Here is a 16,010-nt window from a genome sequence, read left to right as displayed (position 1 = left end):
AATCACGTGTCCAGGTAACACCGAGGGTGTTTTATTGTTAAAAGGAAGAGAAAAAAGGAACCCCTGGTGGCCAGCGAGCAGTCTCTGCCATGGCTTTTCCCTTCCCGCAGCCTGCATGAACCTGTACCCTGTGCTCTAGACTCTTTCTTACTGGCCTTTTTGCAGGACTTGCTTCCAAAAGTGCCCCCTTGCTGCTGACATTATCCGCTTCTCCCTCCGCTCGGGCTCCTTCTTCTGAGCCCCTGTCCTCTGAATTTATAGCCCCTTCCCTTGGGCAATGTGACTCACTCCACCTCCGCCCTAATCACACTCTTTCCCCAGAAGAGAGCTATACCTGACTCGTTGGCCTTCTTAGCCCCTTCTCAAGCAGCTGGGTCTGCGTGCTGCCCCCACCCCTCCCCTCAAATGGCTCTCACTGGGGCCCCTGGTGACCTCCTAGTTGCCAAATCTCATGGAAAATTCCCAGTCCTTATTTCGTTTGACTTCCAGCCGGCCTCACCACTGCGTCCAGCCTCTTGCATCAGATTCCCTTTTTCCACATTCTCCCCAGGTGTCGAGTCCCCAGGGTCTTTGACTCAACCCTCCTCTCTCCTCACTGGCAGATCCAAATTGTCACTGCCAGCCTCGCCCTGCGCTCTCCCGGGTCTGCGTGTCCAGCCTGGATGGTTCTCTGGGAGCCAGGCCAGTGACTGTCCGCTGCTGAACGGTGTGCCCCAAACTTAAACAAGTACCACCCCAATCTCATCATCTGCGCCCTTCTCCGGAAGCAAAACAGAGCAGCCTTCGTCTTTACCCCGCTGTGTTCTTGATGTTGGTCAGTGACATCACCATCTAAGCAGTCAGGCCAGAAGCCCTTTGTATCTCCCCCCACCCCTCCACAGCCAGCCACCCTTGCCTTACGCCTCGTGAATCTTGCTCGGCTCTGCCCCCCTTTTCTGATCCCCATTGTCCTGCCCCTCAGTACCTGCCTCACCTCTTTTTCCTGGGCTATTAAAGTCATCCCCAAACTCACCGTCCCTATTCAAATTTCAGTTACCACCTCCCTGTATCTTCAGTTCTGTGAGTGATGGCGCTAAAATGCAAATCTGATGATGTCACCGTCTGTCACAGGCCCTTCTGTTGTTAACCTTCCGGGTCCCTGGCAGGACAAAAATCCTTCCTGCTCAGGCTTCTGTCCTCCCTTCCAGCCGGTCCCACATCCACTTGAACCAGTCACGCCTTTGGGGGCTCTGCACACTGGAACACGCTTCAGTTCCCCGCCTTTCTAGGGAGCTCACAGGCCTACTTCGAGGCTGCCTCTTCTGTGAAGCCTGGTGCGTAGGAGGCACTGAACACGTGTGTGCGTGAGGCCTTCCCTAAAACGTCTCTCTCTTTCCCAGAAAAGCTGGGGGCTTTGTGATTTTTCTCCGTTACACCACTGAGCGTCTCCACCCCTTCCCGGAAATGTCTTTGACAGCCAAAGACCCAGTCATAGTTTTCTGCCATTTCCCAGTGCACCTGGATGGCTCACGGATGGAGCATAACGGGGTTCTGTCCTATTACTTACCATATTGGGTTGTGGCCATTTGATTTGATGGCCCTACCTGGACGCTTTGAAAGCAGAAATACATCTTACCCGTCTCTGTGTACATAGTGCCCTGCTTAAGATTGATGTTGAATAGGTATTTGATGAATTAATAAACAAAGGAATGATTAAGTAGATGGATGCATTGCCTCTATCACTTACAAAGCACCGGGTTAAGTGCTCAATGAATGGCACGGGCCGTGAGCACGTTAGGGGATTGGAAGAGGGCAGAATCCGCATAGGCCAGAGCAGTCCAGCACGTGCCTGGGTCAGGGCGCCGGACTGTGGAGGACGGGGGCACCAGGCAGGTGAATCTGCAATGCGGAGACGCTGGGTTAGTGCAGGAGAGCCTGGAGGCGGGAAACAGGTAAGGGGTATTGCGGGAGAGAGGCGGGGCTGGTGGCAGGGGAGGCAGAAAGAGAGCAGGGGTCCTCGGTGAGCAAGTGGAGTGGCCAAAGGGCCAGAGAGAGTGCAGGACGGCTGTGCCATGGACCACGTGTAAGAGAAGGGCCATTCATTGAAACTGGGAAGGCAGAAGGAGCCCCCCATTCTCTGAAAAGATAATGGGTTACCTTTGGGACATGGAGTTTGGCGGGACCTCCAAGGAGACATTTCCCTTTAGCACCCAGAGATAGGAGTCTGGCGTGGAGATTGGGCAGCGGGGCAGGGGAGGGGTCTTGGAATTACCTACCTGCGTAGAGCTGTTAGTTGAGAATGAATCCTTCAAGGGAGAAAGTACACAATGAAGAAAATGTGGACCGAGGACTGAATGCGGAGTGTGAGGTCTGGGGAACACTGCCAGCTAGGGCTGTATGAAAGAGGGAGGAGGGGCGCCTGGGTGGCTCAGTCAGGTAAGCATCTGACTCTTGCTTTCGGCTCAGGTCATGATGTCGTGGTTTCGTGGGTTCGAGCCCCGCGGCGGGCTCTGTGCTGGTAACACGAAGCCTGCTTGGGATTCTTTCTCTCTCTCTCTCTCTCTCTCTCTCTCTCTCTCTCTCTCTCTGCCCCTCCCCACTTGCACTGTCTCTGTCTCTCTCTGTCTCTCTCAAAAGCAAATACATACTTAAATAAATGAATGAATGAATGAATGAATGAATGAGGGAAGGGAGTTGGAGGCAGAGCAGGGTTGGAGCAAAGGTGACCAGAATGAAAATCAGACTAGTGTCATAGCATGGATGTTAAAACACGGCAACCCAAAAAAACCCTCCAGTCGCATATGACTCAGAGCCTCAAAACCCTAAAAGACCACAGAAAGACCTTTGGATCTGGAAGGAAGGAGAACCTTGGTGATTTCTGGGAATGAATTCAGCGATGGCAGAGGCTCAGGACAGAGAAGATGCAGAGGAATTGGAGGCAGTAGGTATAGACCACAGAGTTTAAAATGTCTCATTTGCTGAGGGTGAGGAGAGAGGGTGGGGAGAAAGTGGGAAGGAGCCACAAGAGTAGTAACTTTTTTCTCATCACGGCATTTTTTTTAAGTTGAAGTATAATTTGCCTACAATAAACTGCCTGTATTTTGAAGTATACAATTTGATAAGTTTTGCCATATGTACACCCTTCACACCATCACCACAGTCAAAGTAGTGAAAGTTTTCCATTTTTAAATGTTTGTTTATTTTGAGAGGGACAGAGAACAGGGGAGGGGCAGAGAGAGAGAATCCCAAGTAGGCTCCATGCTGTCAGCACGGAGCCCCTGTCTGGCTTCCTAAATTCCGTTTTGTCACTGAGTAGTCTTTTGTTGTATGGATATACCACAGTGTATTTATTCACTTCCCTCTTGATGCTTGTTTCCATCTTTGGCTATCACAGAGCCAGCTGCTGTGAACATTTACGTACAAGTTTCTGTTTAAACCCAAGCTTTCCTTTCTTTTGGATAAATACCTAGGAGTGGAATGGCTGCGTCGTATGGTTGGGGCATGTTTCACTTCTTAACAAACGATCAAACTGTTGGGGCTTCTGGGTGGCTCAGTCGGTGGAGCGTCCCACTTCAGTTGATGTCATGATCTCACAGTTTATGAGTTCAAGCCCTGCGTCGGGCTCTCTGCTGACAGCTTAGAGCCTGGAACCTGCTCCGGATTCTGTGTCTCCCCTTCTCTCTCTGCCCCTCCCCCACTCACACTCTGTCTCTCTCTCAAAAATAAGTAATAAAAATAAAAATAAATGATCAAAGTGTTTTCCAAGTGGTTATACCATTTTACATTCCCGCCCGTAGCTTATGAAAGTTCCAATTCTTCCACATCGTCGCCAGCTTGATGTGGTTGAGCTTTTTAATTTTAGCCATTCTAAAAAGATTTATGGTGAGATCTTGTTATGACTCATGATGTGGAGCAGCATATCTTTATATGTTATTCACCACCCATGTAACTTCTTTGGTGAACTGTCTATTCAAATCTTTGCCCGTGTTTTAAAAAATTGGATTGTTTGATTTCTTATTATTGAGTTTTTGAGAGTTCTTTGTATATACTGGATGTAAGTCCTTCATCACATATATACTTTCTGTATAATATTTTCTCCAAGTCTGTGGCTTGTCTTTCCTCCCATTCATGGTGTCTTTGGGAGAGCAGACATTTTAAATTGTGATGAATTCCAGTTTGTCAGTTTTTTATTTTATGGGTTTTGCTCTTGGTGTCATGTCTAAGAAGTCTTTTCTAATTAAAAGCCACAAAATTTTCTTCTAGAAGTTTTATAGCATTAGGTTTTACATTTAGGTCTAGGATCCATTCTGTGTTAATTTTTATACATAGCACAAGACAGGGTTGGGAGTTCTTTTTTTTTTTCTTTAATTTTTAAACGTATGGATATCCAACTGTTCCAGTACAATTTGTTGAAAATACCATTTTTTTCTAACTGCGCTTTTGTCAACATCAGCTGGCCATATACGTATGGGTCAGAGTAGTAATTTTGAAGGAAGGATTAGAAGTTGGCATAACATCCCTCAAAAGCCAAGACAGATTTGGCTTAAACATTTACGGAGTGCCTCCTGTTGTCAGGCAGGATGCCAGGCACTGGGGATAGAAAAGATTCAAGAGGGGAAGTTAAAGATGAAACTGATCATTGAAATAGAGTATAAGATGCATGGGATTCTATGGGGATACATGCTTGACGCTCTTGATCAACTTCTGTGTTCAGGGAAAGCTTCTGGAAGGAGGGGGCGTCTGAGTGGAGGACTCATTCTGAATAAGAGTGATCCATGAGCAAAGGTGGGAAGTCAGAAGGAAGAGCCTGAGTAAAAACGTGCAGGCACTCAACGGCATGTGTGTGGGTTTAGGTGGTGCTAGGGTAGTTTGGTATTTCCAGAAGGTAGAGAGGGATGAGCAGAGAAGCGGAACATAAGGTTCGAGAAGGAGAGCCAGGTCTTGTCTGCCATGCCAGGGAGTTCCATTTATTTTGAGACTCAAAGCTAAAAGCAGGGGTTTGCACCTTCGAGTGACGGGCAGCTGTGTGTGGGCATGATGGGGGACTGCCAGGTGGTGGCGGCAAGTTTGGTGGGAAAACCAGAGTCAAGAGGTTGCAGTTGAGTAGCCGACGTGAAAGGACTGAACTTGGACCGTGGTGTTGAGATGGAGAGCAGGGGACTGATTCGGGATACAGTGAGGGGCAAAGCTGGGGCCTTTGGAGGTAAGGATTTGGGGTGAGGCCATGATGCTTGTGTGGCTGGTGCTGCCATTAGCTAAACCCAAAGAGAACATAAGAGGGAAGAGGATGAGTTTGCCTTGAGTCTTAATAAATTTGAGATGCTTATCAGACATTTACGTGGAGATGTCATCAGGCAGGTGACCTAGGACACCCTCCTGGAGGGGGCTGTGAACAAGATCACTTAGGAAGCTTCTGAGGGAGGCAACAAGAAGGCTCTGCACAAACCCTGGGGCCTCACCAGTTTTAAAGGGTAGGCAAGAGACTGTGGACGTTGAGAGAATGGTCAGAGGAGCAGCAAGAAACCCCAGGGACTTCTTGTCATGGAAGCCAAGGAAATTGAGGGTTTCAGACAAAAGACTCAGAACTTGTCACTCGAACACTCAGCACCCTCAGGTTCAGAGGAAACTGAGACGCAGCTTAACCAAGTGGTCTGGCAGCTCACAAGCTGTGGACCCAGACTGCCATTAAGAGCTGTGTGACCTCGGGCAAGTTGTTTCCACCTGCCCCTGTCTCTGTTTTCTCACCTGTAAAATGGGACAGTAAGCTGCGGGGTTGTGTGGAACTAAACGGAACAATCATACGATGTCCTTGGAACAGCACCCGTCAGATAGTAAACAATACTGCCAGCTAGTGATGCGGTTAGACGGAGAATCAAAAGCGTCCCCTGGCTTTGCACACATGGTTGTTGACAGTGACTTTGTGCGTACAGTCTGAGTGGGGTGGTGGGGGCACAAGGCGGATTACAGCAGTTTAAGGGAAAATGAGATGAAGTGAAGTTAGCAACAGTTGAGTAATCACTTGAGAAGTCTGGCTTGAATCGGAGGTAAGATGGAAGGGACAGCCAGAGGGTCACACATGGTCACTGTGGTCCATGGAGGGTCCCTGTGGGAGGGGAGGGCCTGAGCACGTTTTAGCAAAAGGGAATGAGCTGGTCTGGGGAGAGACTGAAGGTAAAGGAGGGAAGGGAAGTGTGGTGAGAGGCAGAGGGTCAGGAGAGGACAGCTGGGCATGGTGAGGTGGCAAGGCGGGGCGTAGGGAGTGGGGCGTGGGGAGGCTCTCCTAGAACCAGAGACCTTATTATCTGAGCCTATTGGAAAGGGGCACCTGGCTGGCTCAATTGGAAGAGCATGTGACTCTTGATCCCGGTGTCATGAGTTCAAGCCCCACATTGGGTGTAGAGATTACTTACTTTCTCACATACTTACATGGAAAAAAAAAAAGAGGTGGGGGCACAGAGTGAAGGCAGTTCCAGAAAGTGGCCTCGGATTAATCTCTCTGAGGACTGGGAGAGGGGGTGGGAGCTGGGCAATGGCTGGAGGTGAAGGTCCAAGTTATGGGCTCACTAGTGTGCCCCCCCCCCATTCATATGCCTCCTTTTTTTTTAATGTTTCTTTATTTTGGAGAGAGAGACCGAGTGTGAGCAGGGGAGGGGCAGAGAGAGAGGGAGACACAGAATCTGAAGCAGGCTCCAGGTTCCGAGCTGTCAGCACAGAGCCCGATGCGGGGCTCGAACCCAAGAATCCTCAGGTCATGACCTGAGCCCAAGTCCAACATACTTCAAGACTGACCCGCCCCCCTGCAATTCATATGTTAAAGTCCTAACTAAGAGACTGCATTTGGAGATGATGTCTTTGAAGAGGTAATTAAATTAAAATGAAGTCATTAGGGTGGGCCCTAATCCAGAATGACAAGTGTCCTCATAAGAAGAGGAGATTAGGATACAGATACAGCTGTGGAAAGACCACGTGAGGACACAGGGAGATGAACTGAGGAGAGAAGCCTCCGAAGAAGCCAGTTCTGCTGACATCTTGATCCTGGACTCCTAGCTTGCAGAACCGTGAGAAAAGAAATTTCTGTTATTTAAGCCCCCACCCCCACCCCACCCCCCAAGTTTGCCCCAGGAAACAAATACAGTCCAGAATGTGAGGGGGAGCTGGCCGGGCGAGGCCAGGGGCAGATGGCAGTCCTGTGTTGCACCCCAGGTGAGGAAGAAGGGTGTGGGTTTCTGGTGGAGCGACCCACACAGCGATGTGACCTCCTCCAACAGGAAGGATGACAGGGACCATCAGGGGTAAGAAGAGAGGCGCGAGAAGTCAGAGGTGAGCATGGGAAGCTGGTGTCAGGTGAATGGTGATCCTGGGGCTGGGGCTCGGCCTGGGAGCAAAGCTGACTGGTTCCCTGGAGGCTCCAAGCATCTCTTTCTCTGAGCATAGGGCTCTCACAGCTGTGGGCGGTGTTACAGATACTGCCTGTAAAGGCTCTCCCATAATTCTCTGCAACACCCGCCCCCCCCCCCCCCCCCCCGACCTTACAGAGATAAGTTATCAAAGTGCTTGGAAATCTTGAGTAGAGAGATTCTAGAAGACCCAAGGGATGAAAGGAGGCTGATTTTTCCAACCTGAGGGGTGATTTCCAGGCTGTTGAGAATTCGAGGAGGGAGAGCCCTGTTCCAGTTCGCACAGGTGGGCCGGCCCCCAGGTGCCCTAGAGGCCCCCACGCGGGCCCTGCACCCTGCAGTGCTGGTTCCGAGGGACTGTTCTCAGTCTGAGCGATATCTCATGCTTCTGCACCCCCTCCTATTATTCACTCACTCAATAACCATTCATTAAGGGCCTCCGGCATACGTGTCTGGAATCGTGAGGGTACAGAGATGAATTTGGCTTGGCCCTCACCCTCAAGGAGCCGGCCGCCTCCGGGAGAGAAGACGGATAAACAGATAGGCATAATAAAAAAGTCAAAAGTGATGAGTGTCTCATGAACGGTACAGAGAAATTTCTGTGGGAGTTTTAAGGAAGAGGGAATTAATTTGGGACGGGGAACCTGGGAGTTTCAAAGGAAGGAGATCACTCTGAGCTTTTAAGTTTCAATCTAGTTGAGGGAAGTTACAGAAAGACCTCGATGTTAAGGTATTACAGAAAGACCTCGATGTTAAGGTAAGCACCCTTCCAGGGCAATGAGTGGTCGCTGGGGAAATGTCAGGAGAGTACTGGGCTGGGGAAGTCAAGGAGGGCTTCTTGGAAGAGGTGGGTCTGAGGAGGAAGAAGGAGGGTCCTTGTAAGGAAAGGAGGAAGAGGGGCGGGGCCAGTGTCAGCAGAGGCAATGGAGGAAGGAACGTAGGCCAGTCCTGGTCCTGATATAGGGGCGCTGTCGCTATGGGGGTGAAAGGGAGTGCTCTGTGGAAGCCAGAGTGCAGAGGCCCCAATGCCATCTTAGAGACTCAAATGGGACCAACCATTGGATAATGGGGAGGCCTGAGAACTTTGAGCAGGTCAGTGATAATCATGGCCACACTCATTGGGTGAACCAGAAGGGAGTAGAGTGGGCAGAGCCAGGCCAGCCAGCCCCAGGGGAGGTGTCCTCTCTGGAGTAGACCTCGGTCTGGGTCTGGAACATGGAGGAGACCTTGGAGGGGAGGTGGGCACAGAGTCGGGAGGCCACCCTTTCCTTCGCATGAGCCTGAAAGGAACTCTGAGAGAACTGGGCAGAGGTAAAGTTCTTGGCTTGTGGGAAGAAAGGCCCAATGTAAGGGGTCACCAGCTCCCTGGGCATGAAAGAGGCATGTTGAGGGCTTATTGTGGAAGAGTCCCTGGGCACAGAGTCCCCATGGCCGGAAGCATGAGAAAGACCCTGGCCCCTGATTGCGTCTCTCCATCTCAGCCTTGTCCTTGCTGTAGCCCCTGACCTCCCAGCCTTACTATGCTTCCTCGTTGACTTCTCTGAAGAACCATCCCCGGGGCTGGACGATGTGCCAGATTATACTGTTCTTCCTTAGGCAGGCGGCTAGGAACTCTGAGCAGCATCCTGGCGTAACCGGACAGCCAGGCCTGGGGGACAGGAGCGTCAGCTGCGCACTCAGTCCTGAGTACGCTGCTCTCCAGACACACACGGGGCCCCTCGCCAGGGACTGCCAAACAGCAAGCCTGCTCTTGGTGACTACCTGTTGGGGACATGTTCCTCTGGTGTCCTAAGAGCCTGAGCCTGTACCTCATCGTTTGTGCCCACAGCCCTGGAATCTGGGTTCTGACCTCAATATGGCCGAGGCCAACCAGCCACCCAGTTGAGGCTGTTCCCAGACAGGAGTTGATCATTGTCAAAAACCTAAACCCTGAATTGAAAAGTGGTGCCCAGAACAGCATGGAGGTTGGAGAGAGTTGCAGAGTCCCTTCGTTGAACCCAGTGGGGAGGAAAAGAAGAAAGAGGTGCTCAGGGGACCTCATATGCCCCTTAATATAACATTGCCACATTCCCTCTTCCCCACCTGGTCATGATCCCTCTGTCTCCGGGTGTGTCCAGTGATGCTCTGTGAGTTGATTATGTGGTATTCCATGGCTGGCGGCTGTCCTGTACATCTGGGTTGGTGTTGGCACATTTTCCTTGTCATCTCGGGCCACCATAATGGAACACCACAGAGTGGGTGGCGTCCACAAGGGACATTTATTTCTGACAGTTCTGGAGGCCAGACGTCCAAGGTCAAGGTGCCAACAGACTCATTTTCTGGGGGGAGCCTGCTCCCTGGCTTGCCTTCCTGCCACACCCTCACACCGGGGGGAGAGAAAGAGCTCTCTGGTGTCCCTCCTTGCAGGGACACTAATCCTCTCAGAGCAGGGACTTAGCCTCATGACTTCATTTAGCTTTCATTACCTCTGAAAGGCCCTGTCTCTAAACACAGTCACCTTGGAAGCTGAGGGTTCAACATGTGAATGTAGTGGGGGGACACATTCAGTTCCCAGCATGTGTCCTGAAGGTGTGCTGTCGAGAAGAGAACCCACAACCCCAGAACAGACGATCGTATGTGTGTTGCCTCCTGTCGGTCCAGGTGGGATTGTGCCCTTCGTGTACTGACGTGACAGACAAGTGAGGCGTCGGTAGCATGAGCCTGATCCAAACATCGCTGAGGGAGCTCCCCCCCGCCCCCCGCCACCCTAGAGGGCTGAGCTCCTTCCCAGACTTACAGGGGACGTGGGCATTTTCCGAGAGATTGTTTTATTAATTTACTTGGTTACAAGTGATTTACTAATATTTACAAGGTGATCGATGGAAAAGTTGGGGAGAGTGAGGTCATATGGCCCAAAGAGAAAAAGGCTCCCAGTTTTAGAAATTTACTGGGGGTTGGGAGTGTTAGCTAGGGGAATTTCCAGAGGCCCAGGGTCCTGTCTATTAGTGTTTCAGAGTTGATTTGCCTTGATGAGACTTTCTTTTTTTAATGTTTTTTTTTTAAACTTATATTTTGAGAGACAGTGGGAGCAGGGGAGGGGCAGAGGGAGAAGAGGACAGAGGATCCAGAGCAGGCTCCATGCTGTCAGCCTGTCAGCAGCAAGACAGCAGCGAGCCCGATGCAGGGCTCGAACTCATGAACCTCGAGATCTTGACCTAAGCCGAGGTCGGACACTCAACCGACTGAACCACCCAGGGGCCCCAAGACTTCCTTTATGGTGTGTGAAAGGCTCGTGCGCCCTGTTGCGATGGACTGAATTGTGTCCTCCCGAAACGCACGTGTTAAATCCTAACCCCCAAGATGATGGTATTAGGAGGTGGGAACTTGGGGAGGGGATTCGATTTTGATGAGGTCACAAGGGTGGGGGGACTTCCGTGATGGGATTAGTGCCCTTCTGAGAAGAGTCCAGAGAACGTTGTCCCTCCCTCTCTGCCATCTGAGGACCATGTAAGAAGGCAGGTGTCTGCAATAGATCCCAACCATGCTAGCTGATCTCAGATCCCCCACCTCCACGACTGTGAGGAAAAAATGTTTGCTGGATAAGCCACCTAGTCTGTGGTTGTTTGTGACAGCAGCCTGAGCTGATTGAGGCGCACCTACCTAGTACACCCCCTTCTCGGCAGCAAATTCCCCTGAAGACGAATTGCACCGAAGGAAATGAGCCTTGGTTCAGGGTCCAGGGTCCACGTGAGGTTGACCTGGGGTTACCTTCTACCTCTACTGCTCACCAGCCCTGTGAATTGGGGCAGGTCCCTCGACCTCTCTGACCTGTGTTTTCTCATCCTCAAATGAGGATAACACACAGAACACACACTTCTCACAGAGTTGTTGCAGAGATTGAGTGAGATCGTGTCCACTAAGCACTTACGCTAATGTTGTCACTGAATAAATGCGTGCCTGCTAACGTAAAGCTCGCGTGCCATGGACCTAGTGCCTCTTTCCCGTGACTTGTGTGGGATGGCTCTGCCCATTCCTGGCATTTCAGATGTCTCTTTTCTATGCTTTAAGGCTAGACTAGTGATTTCTAATTCTATTTTATTTTACTGTATTTTATTTTATTTTTATTTTATTTTATCTTATTTTACTTTATTTTATATTACTGTGTTTTATTTTATTTTTTTAAATGTTTACTTATTTTTAAGAGAGAGAGAGAGAGCATGAGAAGGGTAGGGGCAGAGAGAGAGGAAGACAGAGGTTCTAAAGCAGGCTCTACGCTGTTAGCCCTGAGCCCGATGCGGGGCTCGAACCCACAACCTGTGACATCATGACCTGAGTGCCCCCTATTTTGTTTTTAATGGTGCAACTTTTTTTTTCCTTATCGAGTCTTACGTGGAACCCCAAATATCCAAAGCTGATGGGGAGGTGTGCTGGTTGAAGCTGGCGTGGGCTGGAGACCTCCATGTGGCCTCCCCCTCTGCTTCCTAATGGGACCCAGGGCCCTCCAAGGAACACCATTTGAGAATCATTTCTATAGGTTGCCCTTCTTTTCTCTTCCCAGGGTCCTCCTCCTGGGCCAGCCCCGTACAGTCGTTTAGATTTTTGCTTCCCAAGTAGTATTCTCATCCTGGTCTCACTTTTCTGAGGCCACCTGGGCAGGTGTTGTGGGTGTCCTCAGGCTCTTCAGACACACCTTTCTAGCCCTTTGGCCATTCAGGCAGGTGGTGATCACGCCAGGTGTGTGAGGACTTTGCTACTTAATTCACGGAAGCCCACTTAAATGCCTATGTCTTTGGACGCACCTCCATTGCCCAATGTATGGCCCAACCTGTGTCAATGAATCTGATTTTCATCCTTCAACAAGGCAATGCGTATAAATACATCCACAAATCAGAAAAAGAAAAAAGGCTTTGTAATATTCTGTGTCCTGATTTTTGGTTTGGAAAATGGGTCACAGTAGGTATGGGAGCAGGATCCAGAAAAGACAGCATGGGACCTGGGTCTCTTCAGTCCACACCAGCCACAGAGATTCAAGGGCCACGAGTCGGTGAAATCTATTTGGCGTGATTCCCCGTGATGCTTTTCTGAGCCTTCAAACCTCTGAAAGATAAACTTCATATTTCTCCTTTTTTTTTTTCTGTAACAGCTTTATTAAAATATAATTCAGATACCACACGATTCACCCACTAAAAGTATACGACTCAGTGGTTTTTAGTATAGTCACAGCATCATGCATCTATCACCATAGTCAATTTTAGAACATTTTCATCACCCCGAAAAGAAACGTTGTGTGTGCATTAGCAATTACTCCCCCATGCCATCCAGCTTTTCCACCACGGCCGCTAGGCAACCACTAATCTACCTTCCACCTCTGTGGATTTACCTATTCTGGAAATTCCATATAAACGAATCATCCAATGTGCAGTATTTTGCGTCTGGCTTCTTTCACTTAGCATCATGCTTGCGAGGGTCATGCATGTTGTGGCATGTGTGAGAACCTCCTTCCTTTTTATTGTCACGTACTGTTCCATTGCGTGGATATACCGCATTTAGCTTATTCGCTCATCAGTTGATGGGCATTTGGAGTTTTCCACTTTGGGGTTATTATGAATAGTGCTGCTCTGAGCATTCACATACAAGCTTTGTAGAGATGCTCGATTTTGTAACTTCCTCTGCCAAGAGAATGAACGATATCCCGAGCTCGATTTGTTGAGTGTTTATACCATGTGCCAGGTACTATGTTGAGCACTTTGCATACACTGTTCACGTAATCTTCACAGAAGCCCAAGGACTGGGCGCTCTCCCCATTTTCCAAGTGAGGAAACTGAGGTCTCGTAGCTAATTCAGGGTGGAGCTGGGATTCGAACCTAGGCCTCTGTGCTACCTGAATAGTGCTTCCGGAAGTTGGGCAGCTATCAGTACCACCTCCCTCCAACCATTCCTATTAAATCACGCCGATGAAATCCGTGTGATGTGTCACCCACGTACGTTATCTTACTGAAGTCACACACCAACCCCCGGAGGTTCTCTTACTACTCATAACACTCAGTGAGGAAAGGAAGTTCAGAGAAACTGCCTCGCTCACCGGCTGCCATGGTTCGTCAGTGTCTGAGCCGGGAGCACCCGGGTTCGGCAGGACCCTGACCCTGCTCCTTCGTGCCACAGCTCTCCCTCTCATGCCTGGCTTCCCTTAACCCTCTCATCTCAGGGCGAGTTTCGCAGAGGCCCAGAATGCCATTTTCACAGGACAGCCACTGTCTCCCTTTGCACACGCGGGCCGGTGTGCACATGTACATCCAAGCGTATCGCCACGCCTGGGTCTCAGGACCTCGTACACATTGGCCCCCGGGGCCCTGCTATGACATGATGGGGTTCCTGAGGTAGAGATGCACATTAGAATTCATGGCTGCGCCTGGCTATGAACCACGACCCTTAGCATGTAGAGAGCTGGCTTTGGGAATAGTTCCGAGGACGGCAGGGTGGAGGGGGACGTGGGGAGCTGCCTGGAAGAGGAAGGTGGCAGTGGGGGGAGACTGGAGAAAGAGGAGGGTGACGGGAGAGGGTACCAACTGTCTCCGTGTGGTTGCCTGCCCACAGCTGCTATCTTGGATGACCCCATGGAGTGCAGCAGAGGGGAGCGGCTCTCCATCACCCTGGCCAAGAACCGCATCAACCGCGCTCCTGAGAGGCTGGGCAAGGCCAAGGTCGAAGTGGACATCTTTGAGCTTCTCAGAGACAGCGAGTACGAGACTGCAGAAACCAGTACGTAGCATGGGCAGGGCTGCCCTCTGCTTTCCTTGCTGGCAGAGGAGGGGCTGATAGTGTGAGCTGTACCCAACACCAGGCCTGCGATCGGCCGTTCCCAAGAGAGGGAGAGAAACACACACCAGGAGGCCCCACAGGGCTTAGTCTGGATGAGGTCCCCAGGTTTCGTTGCCAGTTATGTGTGGAGTAGAATTAAGACAGGATACTCATTAATGCATTCACCCACCCATTCATTCCTTCGTCTATTGATTCATCCAACTCCTGGACGTATCGTACGCAAACCGCTGAATGAAACCTTGTGTGTGATTAAGAGAGGTATGGCCAGCTTAATCCGGGCACATCTGATCACCCGTCTTGCAATTTTGTGGTGAGGGCAGCACTGTGGGACTTGGGATGGAGTTTGGTTGTTGTGTGGGCGACCTTGGACAAGTTACTTTTCCCGTTTAACTCAGTTTCTTCATCTGCAAAATGTGAGTGCTAGCCTCTACTTTGCAAATCTTGCAGGTTGGTGTGAGATTTAAGTCACTTAAAATAACACACAACCCTCTGTAACAGGTCACTCGAGTCACATGCGTGGAGCCCCTACTATGTGCTAGGCACTGATTTTGACGCTACTACCCCGAGAGCTAGGTGTTATTGGCCCCACTTTATAAGAGAAACAGAGGCTCAACGTTGAGTATCTTAACGTTGAATATCTTGCCCATCCACAGAGCTAGCTGAGGGCTGAGCGGGTCCGGAAGCCTGCATTCACGTGGTCACCCTGCAAGGCCGGCGCCCGGTCTGCTATGCCCTCCCTGGAATTCTCTGGTGTGTTGCTGGTATCCCCTTGACGACTTTACAGGATGAGCTTCCCACTCGGTGCGCTGGTGCTCGTAGCTGAGCTGGAAATGAACAACCCCAGTGCAGAGGGAAGGAGAGGAGCCTCTCAGCCCAGAGAGGTGATAACGTCTCTTCCCCAAGACTTTGCCCCGTCTCCTCCCTTTGTAACACACGTCAGCCTTTGGTTACACTCACTGGCAAAACCAGACTAAAATAAAAGAGCCACCTGCTCAGGTGTACATGTGACACACCTGGTCTTCTGTGTGTGGACCCAGCACTGCTCTGATCTGGACCATTAGTATTGCAAGAGAAGAGACACATCACACTGGCCCACGTGTGGTAGGTAGGATGTTGTGTGGCTCCAGAGAGGGCAGGAAGGGAGGAAGCCTAGGATCTTTGTCTCATAGCTCCTTTATGGCTCTTGTGATATCGAATCTGTGCTGTTCCCTCTCTGGCTTATTGCTTTCCCTGGCTCATTCATCATGCACCTGTTCCATAATGGCCATGCAGGCCCAATGTCTGTTTATTCAGGAAACTTTTAGTGAGCATTTACTCTATTTCAGGCATGATTCGGAATATCATGCATTGGGAACGATGCAGAAAACAAGGTAGGCGCGGTCCCTGCCATCAGGGGGTTTACAGTCTCCGCTCAGCGTGCACATCAGTGGCAACTTCCCTCAGCCCCTCTTGGTTTGAATTTGCAAGGTAGAGGATCTGATGGGTCCAGCTCATCTTGCCATGGCAGATGTCACAAGTGACAGGTGTTGGCCAGATGGCCTGGTAACGACCCTTGGGGAGAGTGAACACTCTTAGGGACCATACAGAACAGGACTGTTGAGTCCAGCAGGATCTATTGACACAGATTCCTGCGGACAGGGGAATGAGGAAACAGGTACCGGAAATAGTCCTTTGCTCATTCATTAGTTCAGTCAATAAATATTTAGTGAGTGCCTCTTGGACTCTCTTCTCGGCAATGGGGATCCGGCAAGGAGCAGGTGGAAATCCTAGCTGTCAAAGAGATGAAATTCTGGTACAATGAAAGGAAGATTCCAATGTCTCTACACCTTCTGAATG

The 16,010-nt window shown here is 50.3% G+C and overlaps 1 protein-coding gene across 3 annotated transcripts in view; it reads left to right on the top strand.

Moving 5' to 3' along the window:
- Positions 1–16,010, top strand: part of GRIK4 (glutamate ionotropic receptor kainate type subunit 4) — a 428,197-nt gene that overhangs the window by 238,778 nt on the left and 173,409 nt on the right. For 2 of the 3 annotated variants that reach the window (XM_027036757.2, XM_027036754.2), the window contains exon 4: positions 13,950–14,114. The exons of the other annotated variant lie outside the window; for it this stretch is intronic. In XM_027036757.2, the coding sequence (XP_026892558.1) occupies positions 13,950–14,114 (165 nt within the window). The remainder of the gene's footprint in view (positions 1–13,949; positions 14,115–16,010) is intronic. 3 annotated transcript variants of the gene reach the window in all.

The sequence above is a fragment of the Acinonyx jubatus genome, chromosome D1 (assembly GCF_027475565.1).
Source record: "Acinonyx jubatus isolate Ajub_Pintada_27869175 chromosome D1, VMU_Ajub_asm_v1.0, whole genome shotgun sequence".
NCBI lineage: Eukaryota > Metazoa > Chordata > Mammalia > Carnivora > Felidae > Acinonyx > Acinonyx jubatus.
This window is presented reverse-complemented; position numbering and strand designations above follow the sequence as displayed.